Source organism: Pholcus phalangioides, unplaced genomic scaffold (assembly GCF_987345545.1).
Source record: "Pholcus phalangioides strain wild (caught in Gottingen) unplaced genomic scaffold, Ppha-v1.0 ptg000004l_1, whole genome shotgun sequence".
Classification (NCBI taxonomy): domain Eukaryota; kingdom Metazoa; phylum Arthropoda; class Arachnida; order Araneae; family Pholcidae; genus Pholcus; species Pholcus phalangioides.
In genome coordinates this window covers 18,599,836-18,620,236 of record NW_028301597.1, presented here as the reverse complement: position 1 = coordinate 18,620,236, position 20,401 = coordinate 18,599,836, and the positions used below count along the sequence as shown (strand labels likewise).

General features: G+C 39.0%; 1 protein-coding gene across 1 annotated transcript in view; it reads right to left on the bottom strand.

The window, feature by feature from the left end:
- Positions 1-1,786: 1,786 nt before the first annotated feature.
- LOC149086699 (uncharacterized) overlaps positions 1,787-20,401 on the bottom strand; it is a 31,056-nt gene continuing 12,441 nt past the window's right edge. The window contains exons 3-5 of the mRNA XM_089231884.1: positions 18,787-18,921; positions 4,271-4,542; positions 1,787-3,179 (exon numbers count right to left, since the gene is read on the bottom strand). Coding sequence (XP_089088010.1) covers positions 2,873-3,179; positions 4,271-4,542; positions 18,787-18,921 — 714 coding nt within the window. The 3' untranslated portion in view covers positions 1,787-2,872. The remainder of the gene's footprint in view (positions 3,180-4,270; positions 4,543-18,786; positions 18,922-20,401) is intronic.

The window sequence follows — 20,401 nt, the reverse complement described above, 5'->3', positions numbered from 1 at the left end:
CTAATTTAGTTATATACATAATGAATAACCGACCATAATAACAAATTAGATAACCATTGTTAATAATAATAATATAATTAAAGATAACTATGATTATTAATTAAAAATAACTATAATTATTAATAAAAAACGAGCATTTTAGTTTGCTCCGAACAGTATAAACTAAATCAATTAGTTGATAAATTTATGATTTACTTACATAGTTAGCGTTAGGAAGTGACAAGTTCATGTTAGTTAATTAATTAATTAATTTGTTAATTATCAATAAATTCAATTATTTGGGCTTTTACCAACTCGTCTTGGTAAAACCTAGGTTTTACCAGTCTTTTGGCTTTTACCGTAACATATACAAACATATACACTGCTATATGAACCGATTCGTTAGAAATTCCTGAGAAGAATGCTTTAAGTACCGAGGAATGAATGTACAGTTTGCTGGTAGTTGCATCTGTAACTAACTAGATACTATAATCACTAGTATCACTTCATCATCGCTAAAAATGTTTATCGTGGGCGAGGGCGAAAAGTCTTGTTTAATTTCTCCTGGACCGCGGCTATAAAGCCAAATTCTTCCAATATATTGAAGAAACATCTTCATGAACGCACAGCTAGCTCCTTTTCTAGGCTTTGGGTCTGTTGCTTGGGAGAGAAAATACAAGCGAATATTTCATCTACAACTGCTTCTTACATCATCGTCAGCGGTAAAAATACACTGATCACAAATCATAAAAATGGGAGAGAACTCTTCTTAGAATATTTCAACTGTGCTCAGCGCAAGGTGTGTTTACTTCCAGGACTTTCTGATTAGTATTCATTGAGGTGTTTGTCGTTCCGGCATCTTACGTTTTAAAAAGCCTTTCTCCCCCCCCCCCCCCATTTCATTTGGAATCAACATATTTTTTTACTCGATGATTGAGACGCAAATGGAACGTCTGGTTGTAAATTACCTCTGAATCACGACGCAATAGCACGGAAGATTAGCGTGTTCGTAGTAGCAAAAAACGTGGAAGTTTACGTCCGTCCTTAAACAAACAATACGGTACGGGTTTTGCATACAGAATGGGTTGAATTTTTGTACTCGTCTGTTAAGTTTTTGTACTCATGGTTTATTTCATACGTATTGCGCCCTTCAACGAATATAACATAATGAAATGAATTAAACGTTAAACATGTAGTTGATTACAAAAGTTTCCTCAGTCATATATGGCACAATTAACTTTTAATAAAGTACGTTCTGCATCTCCGCAACATGGAATATGATTCACTTACATGACATCGATCATTCATTCATTCATGCCATGCTGTATTGATATACTGTAAATCAGGTCAGGGGGTGCACAACCTTTTCAGTCCGCGGGCCAAATATACGGCATTACTGCCGCTTGCGAGCCAGAAACTTATATGTGTATTGTGGCCGTATGACCCGTATTTTACGGAACGCTCCCATAAATTTGGTCGTCGGAACTTCTTATACAAAATATCCCGTTTTTTCCCCAATTTTCAACAAGGCTTAGTGGAATTTTTGAAATCGAGAACTAAGATTATTTTCATGACATAAATTAAATAATGATAACTATGTCTATATTAAATTATAGACCAATTTTAGCGATAATTGGCAAATTTCTTGCCTTTGACAAATTTTTTTGGCCTTAATTGTCAACTTTACTTGCTTTGACATTGTTTGGCTGCAATTGGCAACTTCACTTGCCTTCGACAATTTTTTACTGTAATTGGCAACTCTTCACTTGATTCACCATTTTTTTTTTTTTTGGCTGTAATTGGCAACTTTCTTGTATTTGACATTTTTTTGGCGATTGCCAGTATTTGTATGAAAGAAATATAGTCAGCCTAGGTATTCATCGTGTATTTACACTTTTCTATCGAAAAACCTTTCGCGAGCCGGATGGAAATCCCTTGGTGGACTGCATTTGGCCAGCGGGCTGAATGTTGTGCACCCCTGCTGTAAATGGATCTTACATGTAGATCTCACATGTCAGTATAAAGAAAGTGTATATGAAAGAGAAAACAGTATATGCAAAGTCACCGATTTAAGAAAGTGTGATGGGGAGGGGGGATATATTAGGTGTGATCAAAAAGAAAAGATGACGAGGTCTGCAGGAAAAAATAATAAATACAGCAAACGTTGACTTGCCCGGCTTCGCGCCGGCCAATGCAAGCGCGCGCGTGTATGTGATGTATGAAAATTACATCAGCTTGATATAAAGAGTTCAGATAATGGAAATGGAGTCCTTGATAAGGAGCAGAACGGTTGGTAGTAGGAGCAGTATGGTCACTCATTCTCAACTTTCGGCATGGATGACGGAATAATCCAATCACATTTACTTGGACATAAAAGAGAACAAGGACTGCTGCTTTTTGAACATGGAGCCATCCATCATCGAAATTCTGCAGCGTACCATAAAGAATAACGTTTTGAAATATGTTTATGCTAAATAGTTCTCATACACGCCTGAATGGCCGAGCTAAATTTCAATGGAAAGCACTGAAACAACCATTCTGAAGTCCGGACATGTCTCCGTTGAAGTTTCAATTGTCTCTGTTCACCCCCTTCTCAAAAAAAGCATCTGGAATAACGGAGATTGGTCTTGGATGCCTCCAGCAGGTGAAAGACATTGTAAAAATTTGATTGTTCGTACAGCTTTTAAGATCTTTGAGAGACCAGCGTACGACAACTTGCGAAATAATGGAATCTCTGCCTTCAGACCCAAGGTAGTTGCTTCTAATTAGTACGTCGTTATTGTTATCGTGAAAGACTCTCGTCACCTTTTCGTTTGATCAAACATCTTCAGTTTCGTTATCATTCAGAAAAGGGGGGGGGGGAGAATCCACAAGAATATTCTAGGAGAAACGATCATTCCACGAAGGACAGTGCGACCCTTTTGGGTTTACGACAGGTCGAAGAGACGGTAGCCGGTGACCCTGGCCTCTCACTCAATCTGTCCACGACCAAGGGATTGCTGAGGGAATTTTTCAGTGAACTGGCGAAAGAAGGAATCCCCGATGGTGTCTCGGACGATACTGGAGCTACTGGAATCACCGATATTGGAGATGCGTAAGTCGAAGACGGTGGAAGTCCGATTTGGCAGGTGTAGTAAGGGCTGAAGCCGTCGGATTTGGATTTCGAAAGCGGGCACCCGATGGGCATCGAACTGAACATGCTGGAAAGAAAACAAGACAACCATATAGAAAGTGAAATCTACATCTTCTGATGTCTAAAAAATGAAAGGGGGGAGGGGGGAGTACACTGTGTCATAGACACTGTCGCAAGTTTTGACGTGAATACGTTCTTTGTGACTTGAATCGCGTGGGTGAATACCGACTTAATGAAATGGGTATCATTGGATCTGTCTCAAAAATATTTATATTTATAAATAATTGTAAACCATTGGCTTTTATTCGCACTGCGAATTTCCCGAGATATAGCGTAAAACTATTTCGTTACGAATGCTTGCCGTGAGCCTGGTATCTGGACCAGAAAAGTTGTTAGAATCAGAGTAATATCATTGGATTTGTCTCGACAAGTTTGTCTACCCAATTCAATTTGTCTACCCACAGACATCAAGAACACTGATATAATCTGAATACTTCTTCAAACATGACTGTTTATAGCAGTGGAGCACAACCTTTTCAGTCCGCGGGCCAGATATGCGGTTTTTTTCTGTAGCTCGTGGGCTAGAAACTTGTATACAGTAAAACCTTTGGTTTGCGATCACACCCCTCGATTGCGGTCACGCTTCTTTTACGGCCAAATGATAATTTCTCCTTGTATAATAAAAGTATGCATTTGAAACCCCTGATTAAAGGTCATTCATAACATCTCTGCTTTATGGACGAATTTTGTTTTTTGTCCCGTTGGTGTCCGCAAAAGAGAGGTTTTACTGTATATGAGGAGGGGGGGGAGGGCTTTGACATTTGCCTTTGACAATTTTTTCGGCTTTAGCATTTACCCTTTAACAAATTTTTGGGCCGTAATTGACAACTTTACTTGCCTTTCATAACTTTTTTGGCAAATAATGGTAAGCCTTCGATAATGGTCGAATTAATAATAAAGAAATATGGTTGACCTAGGTATTTATCGTTTTTTGTGCGCATTGATACTTTTCTAGAGGAAGAACTTTCCGCGGGCCGGATTGAACTTCTTGGTAGGCCGCATTTGTCCCTCGGGCCGGAGGTTCTGCACCCCTGGTTTAAAGGATTTCTTTATACGTATTCACGTCAAAACTGAAATTCTATTTTAGCGATATCTTACCTCTGTGTCACCCCCAGTCGATCGTTGTAGAGGACTGGTGGCAACGAGTAGAGACTCCTCGGCAAGGACGTTGGCAGAGACGAGGACGTCACGGCTGCAGCTGCAGCAGCGGCGTGGGCCGCCACCGTGGCTTCGGACTGAGAGAAGCGGCTCTGCTGTTGTTGCAGCCACGTCTCCGATGGTGAGTTGATCTTGCATCTCCGCCATACATCTTGGATCAGCTGAGCTCTGGTCTGCTTCCGCCACTTCGCTCTCCGGTTCTGAAACCACACCTGTGCCGGATAAATTGGAAAGAGACTCATGAAATTTAGAGACATTTTTTTTTTTTCTATCCGATACACTAGTGTTTCCTCGATCGATGGTCCGCGGACAACAGTTGACCCGTGAAGATGGGGCGGCCCGCAAGAAGACTTGAAACTTGCCGTAATTCTAGTTGAATGAAAATTATTGTTCTAGTTCACAATTATTAATGATACGCACAAATTATGTACAAATTAAACCCACGTACTGTAAGCTAAATGTCCAGTTTTTATGATCTTAATAGTAGTAGTAGTAGAGAACAGAGTAATTTTTTAGTGGATTAGAGCGTAGTTATTTAGTACTTTTATAGATAGGGAGTAGTTATTTAGTAGAGTAGAGAGAAGGAAGTTATGGGGGAGCGGCAGAGTGGAGAGTAGTTATTTTTAGTAGAGCAGATATAGAAAAGAGTTTTTTAGTAGATTTCAAAGAATAATTTTTTAGTAGAGTAAAGGTAGAGAGTAGTTAATTGGTATAGACGACGTAGAGAGTAGAGTTATTTAGTAGAGTATAAAGAGAGAGGGGAGTTATAGAGAGTAGTTAAAATTAGTAGAATTAAGTCTTAGTAGAGTTAGTAGTATAACAGTGGTGTCATTTTTCTGCTGTTTTCTCCAACTTTGAGGCTCGAATGTGTGAGTCTCAATCTATCATTTAAAAAATTTTCTCCGCAGAGAGCACACGATACTTACACAACATGAAAATTCAATCACCTACCATATTCACAACATGTGGAAGACAGAGATGGCAGCACCAGCAAGAACACGAAACAAGCGTAACTCTGACAATATAAATACGTTATATGTGCTGTGTGTGTGTGTTACTACCAAAGCCCGAAATACAGCTAATTTACGAAGTGGCCGGCACTTCGCGAAATGGCCAAGAGCTTTGGTCAAAGTCTGACTGCCAGAAATGAATCGAGCTTTGGCCTGCCAATTCACAGTGTAGCCGGAGAACTCTGGCCAAAGTTCGATGTGCTGATGTAAGATGGCCGGGTAGGTGCCAAATTCATTTTTCCCCACCGCCAATGTGTGATACATGGCTATATATATAGTAGCTGTATTGGATTAGCTCCATGCGACGAAACAAAAAAAAGAAATTTGAGAGGACAACTACAAAAACAATATCATAAACATGTGTTATTTTGTCAAATTTTTGAAAACAAATGATTACCGCATCATGTGTGACTACTTCACCAAACACCACTCTGGCCATATCGCTATATTCCAATTTACTGCCATTAATGAGATGGGTTTGAAATGAAGGCGCTGTCTATCGGTGATCGCCTCAAGTTCATTGGAGAAAATATCTTATCTATATGCTCCCTCGGGTTCCGAACCTGGGACCGTGACGCCAACCGCATCGTGACTGGGGTTTGATGGTTGCCATACCTAACGCGGCCATAACTATAACGAAGAAATACGCCAGCTTAGTGATGACCCCGAATCATGTCTTTTGTTATCGGATTTCAGCCAGGGATCCCTGGCCACTTCCCAAACAGGCTAGCCAAAACCCAGAATACTGGCATTGGCCAGATCAATTTACAACGAAATTAGTCGATTCGACATCTGGGTGGCCACTTCGCGAACTCGACAATTTCGGGCTTTCCCAGTAACATCAATTAATTCCTCAGAGAAATGTTTACGAGGTGCATGTACGGTTGAGTAGTAGTGATTTTCATGATCCCGACTTCCCGCATTTTTCCTCTATAATGTCTGGTCACCAATGGCGGATTAAAGTCGGTCCGGTCCCGGGCGCAAACTAAAATATTGCGCTCCTTAAATTAGAAGAAAGTGTGAAGTTTGGGTTTTTCGGGGGGCTCTTTAGAGGTCGAGGCCCCGGGCGCGCGGCCGCCGTTAAATCCTCATCTGCTGGTCACCATAATTACATTGAAATTCCAACCTCGTATATAATATTTGACCTCATCTGATTATGTTTTTCTTATTTAGAAGGTCTTGAAAACGTCAACCGCGGTTGTAACGATGCCTCCGTTATAACGACGAAATTTCATGGAATCTCCGATGTCTCATTATAACCGAGTTTGCTTTTCTTCCTTTCAATTCGAGCACGACTCCGGTCAATTTCCATGCCTCTGAAGTTTGCTTTCTGTGGTTTACAACTTCGAGTTGCGAATGCGAGTCGATCTCCCCATTAAAAAGTCTCGCCACAGAGAGCAACAGGCCTAAAACGATACAATTATTACATTTAAACCATAATTTGAAAAACCGCTGGCAGCACTGTAACAAGCATAATGAGAAACAAGCTTCACGTTAGGGTGACAACACATGCACGCACATTTTCCAGCATGGCCTAGGTCTTTTTCGACCACCTGCTAAAATCTCTTCATTGAGACAGAGCAGCGGGCCTTGATCTGGTTAGGAGGAGGAGGAGGTCAATCACCATGGGCAATTTACTGCTTAATGAGTTGTGCTGGAAACATGGGTGGAGATACGGGGGGGGGCGTAGGGTGGGGAATTGCTTTCCTCCCCTCCCCCCAGCGTCAAAGGTGAAGTTGACTGATCTAATGTATATATGAATTGACATCATCATCAACGTGCCCCCCCCCAGAAATAATGACCATGCACCCCCAGACATCCAAGTCCCCCCCCCCCACAGATCTCCGCCTATGTTCAAACCGGAACCATGAAAGCCCAAATTTATCGGGACATCATTCTGGAACAACATATACGTTTGTTTAGGGGTGGCAGAATTTGTGTTTATGGATGCCAACGCCCGTCCTCACCGAGCAAACATCGTAAACGAATGCCTTGAATCTGAGGATATAACCCGTATGGAATGGCCAGCATTCTCACCTGACTTGAATCCGATAGAGCATGTGTGGGACATGCTTGGCCGACGAGTTGCAGCCCATCAACCCCCTCCTACATGTGTACCGGAACTTCGGAGAGCATTGCTTGCTGAGTGGAGTGATCTTCCCCAAGATCAGATCGATAATTTGATACTCAGCATGCCTAGGCGTTGTACGGACTGTATTTCATCGCATGGGAGACATACAATGTATTAACCATCATACAAACCATGTAATAGTAAGTTTTTGTAAAGGAGATATTTTTTACAATTGCTACGGGGAGCAAAAATCGTAGTTTTTATGAATGGTATCATACATACACCATCGTTTTTGTTCTTTATCTTTTGTTTAATAAATGGGATTTATGAATAAGTAACGTTTGTTTTGTTTCTGAACCTTTATTTGCCGGAGCTGGCATTATCCTTAATTTATGGACATGAGTGTATATCGGTGGAGCGACCGTGGAACCAGTGAGAAAAGTAAAATACCTATAAGTTTATAGGTATAGTTAGGCTGTATTCTGGACCGGCCAATGACTTTTGGTCCACAGATTGTCTATATCAGGAACAAGGCCACCCAAGCCTTAGGCATGCTTTCCAAAATGGCATTTCCTCAAGCTCGTCTCTCCTTAAAGAATAAAGTCATACTATATAAATCTATACTTCGACCAATTATGACATATGGAGCCCCGGTCTGGGCCTACTCAAGTCATAGCAACATGCAAAAACTACATTCTCAGCAGAACAAGATCCTAAGGTCTCTTGTGAAGGCACCTAAATTTATACAGGTAGCTGACATCAGGAAAGACCTGGGTATAACCCTTATACTGGACTTCATCAAGGAGCTATCTACGACCCACTATGACAAACTACAGAACTCTGAATATGGCCATCTCAATGAGATAGTGGATTACGACCCATTACAGAGAACAATATACCATAGGCCAAAAAGGGTATTGCACTCTGACTGGACACTCTACTGATAAAGAAAATTATGTTTTCTATTATTATTTTGTTAGAAATGTTTTCGAGAAAAAGAAGAATTTAAAAAAAATTGAATTGAATTAGAAAAAAGAGAAGATAGATTTGAAAAAATCTATAGCCGCTGTGGTGGTCGAGTGGTTATAGTGACGGACTCGCGATGCGAGGATCCGGGTTCGAACCCCACAGTGGTGGTCGGCTGAAGTTGGTTTTCTGTGGTTCCCAACTTCAAGGCGCAAATGCGAGCCGATCTCCCCGTTAAAAAGTCTCGCCACAGAGAGCAACAGTCCTACAACGATAAATCATTCAATCATAACACTTCACTCATAGTTAGAAAAACTGGTGGCAGATGGCAGCACTACACATAACAAGCATTACAGGGAAAACAAAAAAAACTTCACGTCAGGTTTCACTACACGCACATTCCCGCATGCACCGATTCGTTGGGGGTTTCGTGAGGGGGGGGGGTGTATGTGTGGTGTAGCAGTAGTAGGTAGGGCCTCCAAAATTGGCTCGGGGATCCATGATGTTCTTAAGTCAGCCACCTCGTTGGGAAATTTGCCTGTTGTGGCGTTGTATTTGTATTGTATTGTATTAAAAAATATATATTTATACTGTGCATTTCTATCTTTATTGTTCTGTATAAGTCATCCTCTTATATCCCACTTCATCTACTTTGCCACTGATATATTGTACTCATTCTTGCATCCGTATGTGTTGTCTATATGTCTTATATGTATTGTAATTGTTATATGGTTTTTGTCTTCTAACGATTTTTTTTTTTAAATATTGAATATTTCAATTTTCCCCCTTTTTTTATCTTTTAGAGCGCATACTACATTTGTACTTTCGACATGACGTTGGACTGGACTTTTGTTTACTCTCACACAAACACACTCATGCTCTACACATGCATGCGCAAACTTGTCTTTCTCCTTCGAAAGACAAGTTTGTACATGTATGTGTAGAGCATGAGTGTGTGTTTGTGTAAGAGTAAACAAAAGTCCAGTCCAACGTCTCAGAAAGGCTATTTGTAAGTCGTCAGACAGCCTCATTGGGCTGGGGAGCGACGAAATAAATTAAATTCTGTTCTGTTAATTGTTTAAATTTACTGAAGGTTTAAGATGGTTGGATTTGACTAAACTCGAAGAAATAAACTCAGCAATTAAACTAACATTATTGAATATAAAATATTGAGTAATATCATGTTGGATTTTTTTATGTGGTACATTAATCAAAATCCAATCACTGATTTTGATCGAAGAATTGTTACAGTTTTATTTGATAGGTGGCGGAAGGGGTTCTACTTCATTGATGTTTCCCGCGTGTAATTTAGGGTGATTCTAAATTCATGGGAGAAGTTTCAAGAGTGGTGATATAAAACACCTAAACAAGCACTTTTGGTCATAGAATGTGTGCTCGAATCGCAATAGCAAAGGCGGGTGTTAGCAAATTAGGGTGTTTTAGAGAGTGCACAAAAGCCCCCACTTGAGCAGAAATATATTTTCAGACGGATTTACAAACGATATGTGCTATCATTCATTCGAGGGTGCATATGCATCTTCGGATTGGATTGGAGATTGTTTTTTATTGGTGCAAGGACCTTCAAGGTTATGCGTCAAACAATGACTAAGCGGTGCAATGACTTGTGGTAGAAATTTTCAAACCGAGCGCAACTCAGGTCTATCGCCATGGACAATTTACTACCTCATGAGTTATGCCGGAAGTGTGAGTGTGTGTACCTAACAGCCTGAGTGCGTATCTAGCTTTGTGTCTGATTTTTCAGTGCTGCCATCTATATTTCAAAAGTGAAGTGTAATGATTGAATACTTATACTGTTCGTAGGCCTGTTGCTATCTGTGGCGAATTTACGTTAACGGGTTGCACCATGAGAAAGCCTACCACGTTATAATACCCTGGTAACGAGCATTGGCGTACACAAGATCTGCCTTTAGAAGGGCCATATTGGGTTTGGGGGGAAGCACTAGTAATCTCTCTCAGAAAAATTTTGAGCTACTAACATTGGAAAAAGCATTTTCAATTAATAGAAATTGATTTTTTACTAAAATATTTGAAAATATTTGTAACTTTTGATCGTCTTAAGGAGGGCAATTCCCCCCTCCCCGTTCTCTCTTGCGCACACCTCTGGTCACAAACGTATGAACTCAGGAGCAGTCACTTTGCTAGATGGATAGATAGAACCGCTCACAACCCCAGACTGATGCAAAGCACCTTACTTCCGTTACTTCAAAAGAGGCAGAGTTGCGTCGGAAAAGTTAGTAGAGATTTATAGTGCTGGTTCCCCCTTGCCCCGTGCTCACAAATATCGAATTCACTCCCCATGAAGACAGCCACTTTGTTAGAATACTTCACTGCAACGTATAGATAAGGTAGGAACAACTTATCTTATTGTTGTAGGCAACATAACGCGGAGAAATCGCAATTTTAAAAAACTAGAAAATGAGGAGAGCGATTCTTTTATTTTCAATAAGTAAATTTTGTCTTTTGATTCAGAATAAATATAAATTGATTAATTAATTTCCATGGTTTTTTTCACAAAAGTGAGAGAAAGCACATTTGTGACACTTGATTGAATAAGATTTTTCTTCAAATAATGTTTAATAAAATTTATGTAGCATTTTAATGCGTTATATGATATATATATGCTAAATAGCTCCATTATTCCTTCGAAGGGCAGAATTTTTTCCACAATCCTTGGGAAAAATGTAAACGGGTGCGCCGCCCACTATATGGGACCGCCATTCGCAATCCCACCGATAGGTGGCACTGCGAACGCCACCCCTTTCGCTTCAAAGAAGAGTTATTATACTGATTTGATATATTTACCCTCATCAGGACGTTTTTGTTTAGGAAATTCTCTCGCGACATTTTAAATCATCATCGTTAACTCTCCCACCCTCCAAGGTGGTCGTGACCAACACTTTGGGAACCACTGTACCAAGGTATACAAGTTTTTGTATATACTACCTAGCGAGTTGTGAATTGTAAGGGTGTGTACCTAACAGTCTGAGTGCGTATCTAGTGTTGTGTATGATTTTTCAGTGCTGCCATCTATATCCCAGAAGTGAAGTGAGTGATGTGTAGTGACTAAATATTTGTACTGTTTGTAGGACTGCTGCTCTCTGTGGCGAGACTTTTTAACGGGGTCGTATTTGCGCCTCGAAGTTGGGAACCACAGAAAACCAACCGGCCGACCACCACTGTGGCGACAGTGGGGATCGAACCCGGGTCCCCGCGATGCGAGTCGGTCACTATGACCAGTCGACCACCACAGCGGCTAAGGTATACAAGTAAAGAAAGAAAACTCTTTTCAGAAAGTCGTATCTTAAGAGCGGCAAAATATTATTCGCCTCAGGCGGCAGAATTTCCAGGACTGGCCCTGCATTCTCTCATGTCGAACTGAGGTCGTGGATTGTTTGTCGGTGAATTTTCCCAGCAATAAATTGCATGGCGATGAATTTTGCGTGAACCATTTTACGTGACATATCTGTAGTTTTGGCCGAACTGGCATTTTTATTTCATGGAGCCCCCATTTGCATTTGTAACTTTCATTAAAACTATGAATATGTGGATAATTTTTCATAATTTACAAATTGCATTGTGATAACTATGATGAGATAAATACGATTAATATTTGTCTCACATATTTGTCACGTTTCAACGTTCCATGAACAACATTTGAGTAAAGTGCGATTTCCAACAGCCCTTCATTTCTAGTCCACTGGTAGTTTTTCAGTGTTTTGCCAATAAGTGCTGTTTTGCCGACTTATTTACAACGCTTCTGGTGATAATTGGCAATGTCCCGTACTTAGCTGCATTTAAGATCGTGATCTCCGGAGGCGGATCTATGGTTTTGCCGCTCTTTTCCCATTTTTGTCTAGTTTTCTTGAAGACCAGTCGTTTTCAGCCCTAAGGCAACAGCCCACTTAGCCCCCGCTTCGGGGGCTAAGCGGGGGCTAAGTAAAGACGCTTTTGTCCCCAAATCACTCTTATGGTCATTCACATGCTTGCACATTTTCTTGGCCACTCATTTGATCGCTCACTAAGTTTTTCCTTTGCTTTCTAGGTCACTCTTTTGATCATTCACATGCTTGTGCACTGTTTTGGTCACTCGCACGCTTGCACAATCTAAATGCAGGTGCAGTTGGGGTGTAGCAGTAGTAGGTAGGGCCTTCAAAAAAATGGCTCGGGGATCCATGATGTTCTTAAGTCAGCCACCTCGTTGGGCAATTTGCCTGTTGTGGCGTTGTATTTGTATTTGTATAAATAATATGATCTTTTGCGCAAAGACATGCACACACAGTGTCATGTTTTCTCTTCTATGCTCGAAAAAAAATCCCGCATTAAAACGGCATATTACCGGATGGGCCGGATTAGGGCACGGCCGGATTATCGAGAGTTCGGCTGTATTACTAATCATCACTCTCTTGCTTCATTCAAATAGAGATTTCACATTTTGGAGAGTGAATGTCTTAATCATCTCTACCACTGGATGCAAGAAGTCCTCCCTCCCCCCTACCCCATGCTATCAATCCTTTTTACGTGTGCAGGTATCCCACGCTTTATACAATTTCGCTTTACGTAATTTCGCTATAACGCGATTTTTAAATGTTGATTTTAGGAATTCCATCCTGCAAAAAATCTGGCTTGGAGTTTAACTAAAAATGCTGGGAATATGGGCTTAGAAATCGAAGATGTAACGTAATTAAATCCTATGACGACTGAATACGTTAGATTTAATGATGTAGCTCAGACAAGCATGAGAGAAATTTTCAGATAAAATTCACCAGATTTCACTGATGGAACAACGTTTGACACATTGACATTCATTCATTCATTCAAAACGAGCACAACTCCGGTCTATCGCCATAGGCAATTTACTACCGACTGAGTTGTGCCGGAAGTATGAGTGTGTGTGCAACCCCCCCCCCCCCCACAAATCCCCCGGGCCACGAAAGCGATTGTATACAAAGTGTACATTACACATAATGCACTCAACTGCCTCACGACATTTGACCAGTTGCCACCCAGCTTTCAAAGTTCAGTCATTTAATCGAAAAAAAATGATTCCAGTGAAACTAGAATTTTTATATATGCTCCAGAAATATGCGAAATTCTCTGGCTTTGCTATTCAAGTTTTTATAAAGAGACGAACAATGCTACTGCTTGTCAGCCGAATCTCGACTGTTTCATTAAAGAAGAGATTAAAACCTATCTCACCAGACTCTTTAGAAAAGAAAACATCCACACTTACTAGAATCAGTGAGTAGTGAAGACGAAGAAGTGAATAGTATTAATTTTGTTCATTCGTATATTGCCTGAATTCACCGAATTTATTCATGTAAGTTTAAAAATAACTAATTCATTAAGAAAAGTTCAGTTCCTTCGCGATTGCATTCAGTTTTTTTAAATCCTTCTGAAGAAAACTAACTTTTCTACCCCTGTATTTCCCACGTTGAATTCAACTCACTTTACGCGATTTCGTCTTACGCGACTATTTTGCGGAACCAATTAATCGCGTAAAGCGACAGACGCTTGCATAGTACGAAAACGGCTAGATATTAAGATATCATTTAAGAACTGCCATGGCTTCCCACTGGGTAATTATTTATCGGCTGCTGATATTTTGTTATTTCTCCGACAGCGTATCTTGAAAATGATGAAAGTGGACTACTATGCTGACAGTTCTCGGATTTTTCTTGCTTTCTCAGCGGGTGGAAGCGATAAATAGAATCGTCGTATAGATCGTATAGATCTCATATAGATCGTGTTCTCCACGAGAAACGTAGAGGAAGAGCGTAAAGAAATTATAAGCCGTAGGAGATGATCAACGACGATTTTTTTTTCTATCTTCTCTAAACTGCTATAAATGGGCCTCCCTCGGAGGGGATTTTTTTTTCTGATCTCGTAGAAATGGTGTTCTTGGTCACGTGCTAAACCAACAACCAGTAATGACTTGGGACGCGGTAGGCGTTCACCAGCTGGAGGGGCCCGCGATATGCCTCATTAGATGATTCTCTAAAGTGTTAAATGGTGTTTGCGGTTTTATTTTCAGTGATGTTGACGATCATAACACATCAAATTATGATTCGCAATGTGAAAAAATGTAGATTCCATGATGAAAATAAGTTTTTAGTATTTATATATCATGATTAACAAAATTTATGACAATATAATATTGAAGATGAACAAAAAACTCGTTCAGAAATTATTCCGTGTCAGGTTCAATTGTTAGCTGTACAGCACGGGTCGTTAACCCATGGCCCGAGGGCCAATATGCGGCCTTCCGAGCTTTCTGCTGTGGCTCTCCGACCATTTTTAGAAAATAATTGCTTTACATAGAAAAACTATTAAACTCCGAAGAAAAAAAATTCGCTGAAGAGAGCTCTCTCTCTCTCTCTGGCTACTGAAATCTACACTGTTGTATTTAGAACTGTGAGGTACTTTCCAGATTTCCAGATTCAATAGTAATGCTGTGCCTTTGGCACAACAGAAGGGGCCGTTGTAGCGAATTCGGGTGGCCCTGAGCCAAAGCAGTTTTTCCCTAAACAGAAGCATATGATTTCATATAGACTACATATTTCGAGAGTCCAAATTCGCCATTTAAAAGGCACGCACAATAATTACAGAATTTACAAAAATGCTAAGAACACCTCAATGAAAGAAATAGTTTCAAAACCTCTCTCCTGCGGTCACCGGCGGGGCAAAAGAACTCATCCGTAAAAGAGGGGTGACCGTTTAGCAGAGGTTAGAAATGCATTTTTTAATTATGTAAGGGGAAATTATTATTCGGCCGTAAAAGAGGGGTGACCGCATCTGAAATGCGGTAACAAGAAACGTAATTTCAGAATGGTCCCGAGTAATTTCAGAATTGTTAAAAATAATAATTCGTGAAAAAATTAAGAATTTTTGAAAGAAATAATTTTATAATTATAAGAAAATTTAAAAAGTAATGAAAAAGTAATTTCACAGAATTACCGGAAAATTTTCCAGATTAAATTAAAATAAACAATTAATCAAAAAAGAATTAGTTAAAATTTTTATTTGATAATAAATAAAATTCAGATTTAATGAAACAAAAAAAGTCAGTAAGTAAGTAAATTCAGTAAATGAAGTAAAAGTGTTCAATAATTTAACTGTAACTCCACGGTAGGACTTGGTTACCCGCGTGCTTCGTGTTAAGTTCAATTTAGCCAGCAACGTCTGAAATGTTCAAAACCCCCTGCTATATAGATTGATTCCGTAATTCTCTTTGCTCCTTTCACTGACGAACCGTTGATCCTAGGCCGGGATCACACTATACACTTTTATAAAAGTCCTTTTATAAAACATGAAAAATTCAACCATTGAGCTTATCGGTTGCATTTTTTAAGTTTTATAAGAATTTTATTAAACTTTTATAGTGTAATACCGTCCTAAGGCCGGGATTACACTATAAAGTTTTTTTTATAAAGTTTTATAAAAGATATTTTATAAAAGTTAAAAAATTCAACCAATAGGCGCATCGGTTGCATTCAAACAAATGCAACCGATGATCTTATTGGTTGAATTTTTCCTCGTTTTATCAAAGAGCTTTTACAAAACTTTAATAGTGTAATCCCGGCCATAGAGGCATACTTCCAACTAGAAAAAGCATCCAAATAACGTATAAAACTCAGATACGTCATTCATGTTGCAAGGGGTTGGATAGTTATCAAAATAAAAAAATTGAATTTTTGTATAGTCCCCGTGTACCCCAAAACCCAATTGAAAACTCTCGAGGCCCACAAAAAAATTCCATGTTCCCAAGTGCAATATATGATAAGATATTTGAATTCGGAAAAACGGAGAAAAATTGGGGAAAAAACAGCATTTATTCGGCTATCGTAATGGGGAGGGTGGCGATGGTGGGTAGACGAATGCTCACAAGATAGACATTAATAGTATTTATATTCATGTTTTATTTACACAATTTATACAATTCTTAATAACATAACAGTGGGAGTGTACGACAGGTGTGTCGAGAATGTAAACAAATAACATTTGTAGCCGGCTTTGACTGCACAAAATTGCACTTGATGCCACCCTAAACTAAATAATTGTAATAATGGCAATAATAATATATATTGAAGTTGAAAGTAAGTATATTGAAGGTGAAGCAGTTCATGCAGTCGAATCCCGTTTTAATGAATATCGTTACAGCGAAAAAAAAAATCTCGTTTTAACGAACACTTTTCTAATCCCCCAGATAAGCTTACATAGGAACAATGCAAAAACCTGGAATTCCTGTATAACGAAATTTCGTTATTACGAAGTGATTTTTATGGTCTATTGGAATTCGTAATAACGGGATTCGACTTTAGGCCTATAGATAAAGTCAGTTGAAATGGGTTGCAACAGCGGGTAAAAAAACGCGTTTTACCCCATTCTGTTTTTTTTTCTTCAACTCACAACTTGCCTAATGTGTCATAGTTGCGAATCGATTCATCAACGATATCCGTCTTCTCCTCAGAAAAGATGGATGGGGGTCTGAATATACCTACTATGACTTCTTCCAACAAAGGAAACTACATTATGGCTTCCGGATAGATTGCTTTATTCAATACTCTCTGCCACACCTTTGCTTCGGTCTAAATAACTCCACTCGAAGAAGTTCCGTTTTGATCGATCCATATACACAGCCAAACCTCCGTTTAAGAGACACTTCGAATAAGGGACACCTCTTTTTTTAGGGACGGATGTACTGATTCTTGCGCCTGCGAACAAAAACTCATTTTCCTATGAATGAAAGACACCTTCATTTAAGAAACAAAAAATCTGGTCTCATTGGTGTCTCTTATTAAGAGGATGCACTGTATTTTCATAATACATATAATCTACTCTTATGATGCAAATTTTCGAGAAAAAAAATCTAAAATTCCGATTCAAATGTCTATGGCGTTATACGAATTCATTATTTTTGCTTTACTTTCTTGCTAAATGAGAGGCCTACCCCCCAGGCTGATTTTCAAAATTCAAGTGCAATATATATATTTTTGTTTATAACTGCTAACCAAATTCATAAAATCTCTCTCAAGTAGATTCTTTCTCCAAACATCAAGCCAGGATTTTTGTATAATAGGGTTTACGGAAATTCCACCCTTGGCGCGTTTCATCCCCGGACATTTCGCCTGGCCTGACCGTGTGAGTGACTTGTGAGTGACCAAGTGTGTGACCATATGAGTGACCAAGTGTGTGACCATATAAACTACTAAGTGAGAGGGTGAGTGACCGTATAAAAGACCAAGGAAGTGTCCGTATGAGTTTCAAAGTGAGTGTCCGTATGAGTTTCAAAGTGAGTGTCCGTATGAGTTACAAAGTGAGTGACCATATAAGGGATCAAGTGGGTGACCGTATGATTGATGGAGTGAGTGGGACATGTTTTCCCTTTTATAAATATAATAAGTAAGCTGCAAAAACATGAATAATACATACAAAAAATTTTAATACCGTGAAATCACGATACTACGATTGTTTATCGATTATACAAGATATAACGATAACATACGATCATTATCACACGCACCTGGTCACTCACTAACTTGGTCATTCACGTTTTCATCCACTCAACCATACAGTCACTCACTTGGCCACTCATTCGATCACTCATATGGTTCCTCACCCAATCACTTAGTCACTCACTTGGCCACTCATTCGATCACTCATATGGTTCCTCACCCAATCACTTAGTCACTCACTTGGCCACTCATTCGATCACTCATATGGTTCCTCACCCAATCACTTAAGTCACTCACTTGGCCACTCATTCGATCACTCATATGGTTCCTCACCCAATCACTTAGTCACTCACTTGGCCACTCATTCGATCACTCATATGGTTCCTCACCCAATCACTTAGTCACTCACTTGGCCACTCATTCGATCACTCATATGGTTCCTCACCCAATCACTTAAGTCACTCACTTGGCCACTCATTCGATCACTCATATGGTTCCTCACCCAATCACTTAGTCACTCATATTGTCAGGGTAAGTGAAATGTCAGTGCAGGTGAAATGTCCTGGGCGAAATGTATCGGGGATGAAACGTCGGGGCGAAATGTCGGAGGCAAAATTTCCGGGTCCCTTAAAATACTGGGCCTTGAGAGAAATAAGACTAAGTAGTTTTTTTTTTAAAGGTAAAAGAGAGAAATTGCCGTATCTATAATTTGTTGGCAAATATGGCCGAAGAGAAGCTTTTTTGTACGGATAGAAAGAAACTTGTCTTTCTTGACGAATTCTTTAAAACCAATACGAGATGGAATTTCGTGCATAGTTTCCGTGTATTGAACGATATTTTTTTTTTTTGCAATCCCTCTATGCAATCATTGTCCATAGCACATTAAAGATAAAATGCATTATTTGTATCAAAAGGGGAAAAGAATGTGGATCTTACTTGAACTCTGGCCTCAGACAGATTGATCTTTTTGGCTACTTCTTCTCTGAGGAACACATCCGGGTAGTGAGTGGTTTGGAAGAGAGCCTCGAGTTCGCTGAGCTGTTGAGGGTTGAACGTTGTCCTATTCCGGCGCTTTATAAAATAAAATTGATAACTCAGATTAGGCTGAAGTTTTATTGACCAAGCCACGTACAGCTAGTTTATAACCTAGCACAAAATGCCTGATGAAAACATTTATGTAATTAACACATATATAATTAACTTTGGAATGAGCGAGTTTTTTTTTTTATCGAAGTGTTTTCGTCAGGTTTTCTTCAGTTCATACTGGGAAAAAAATGTTTGAACGACACGTGATGAATATTTATATTCCGCTCAAAACTATATGCAAATAATTATTGCATTATTATTATTATCTAAAACGTGTCGGGAAACGAAACGACTCGACGAGGTGGACCCGACAGGTCGTGTCGTGCGGCGTGGACGGCAATTGCATTTGCCGCAGCCTCTGGCGCATACGTCGATGGCGATAATGAGATCGTGTCGATCAACATTTGCGTAAAATATTGATGAATATTTCCGACTCAAATCATTTCTAGAGTATTTTCCCGTAAGTATAATTAATAACCACGATGTATATATTTTCATATCTGGCATTACACCAAGATAAATTTAATTTCTATTTAATTTTTATATTCTATATATTTATTTTCAATTTACTTTTTCAGTCTATTTCATTTTCTGTTCATTTTATTTTCCATTTATTTCATTTTCTATTTATTTACATTCTGAGTCGCTGCATGTAAAGAAATTGATTGTATATATGAGAAACAGCCGAAGTTTTGGATAAAGTTCAATTTTCAGAAATGATTGAAGCTTTGGTCGGCCAATTCTCGAAGTGGCTGGAGATCCCTGGGTCAAAGTTCATTTTGCGGATGTAAGTCGTGAATTGGCTGGCCAAAGCCCGAAATTCGGAAAACTAAAACGGACATTGGCCAGGTCAATTTACAACGAAATTGGGCAATTCGCGAAGTGGCCAATTTCGGGCTTTGTCGGTAACATGTGCAATGAGAAACTGGAATGAGAATTATAATAAAAAGTTTTCTTAATTTTTCATTCGACTAAACTTTTTGAATCGTTGATTTACTTTTTGAAAATCAAAATCGTTGATTTTGTCACGGCAAAGGAATTTCATTATGTAACAAAAAAAGGCTCGAAATCACTTGATAAATAAATAATAAATGAATAAAATACTAAATAAAAGTAATAGTAAGTAAATGAATAAATGAAATTAATAAATTAAAGAAAAATAATGAAATTAATAAATTAAAGAAAAATAAATAAATTAAAGCAAAATAATCAAGTAAATAAATTAAAGCAAAATAATCAAGTAAATAAATGAAAAATAGTTAAACAAATAATAATGAGAAATAAATAAAAATACATTTACATACTAATTTATTTCAGCTTATAATTTCTCTGTGATAAGATATTCATACTTTAAAGAATATCACTGCACTTTTTGCCATTACCGTCTCACTAAATGTCAAAAGCAACGTATGAATTATTTTCCTCTTCCGCCGGATGACAATATGAATATCTATTTTCTGCATTT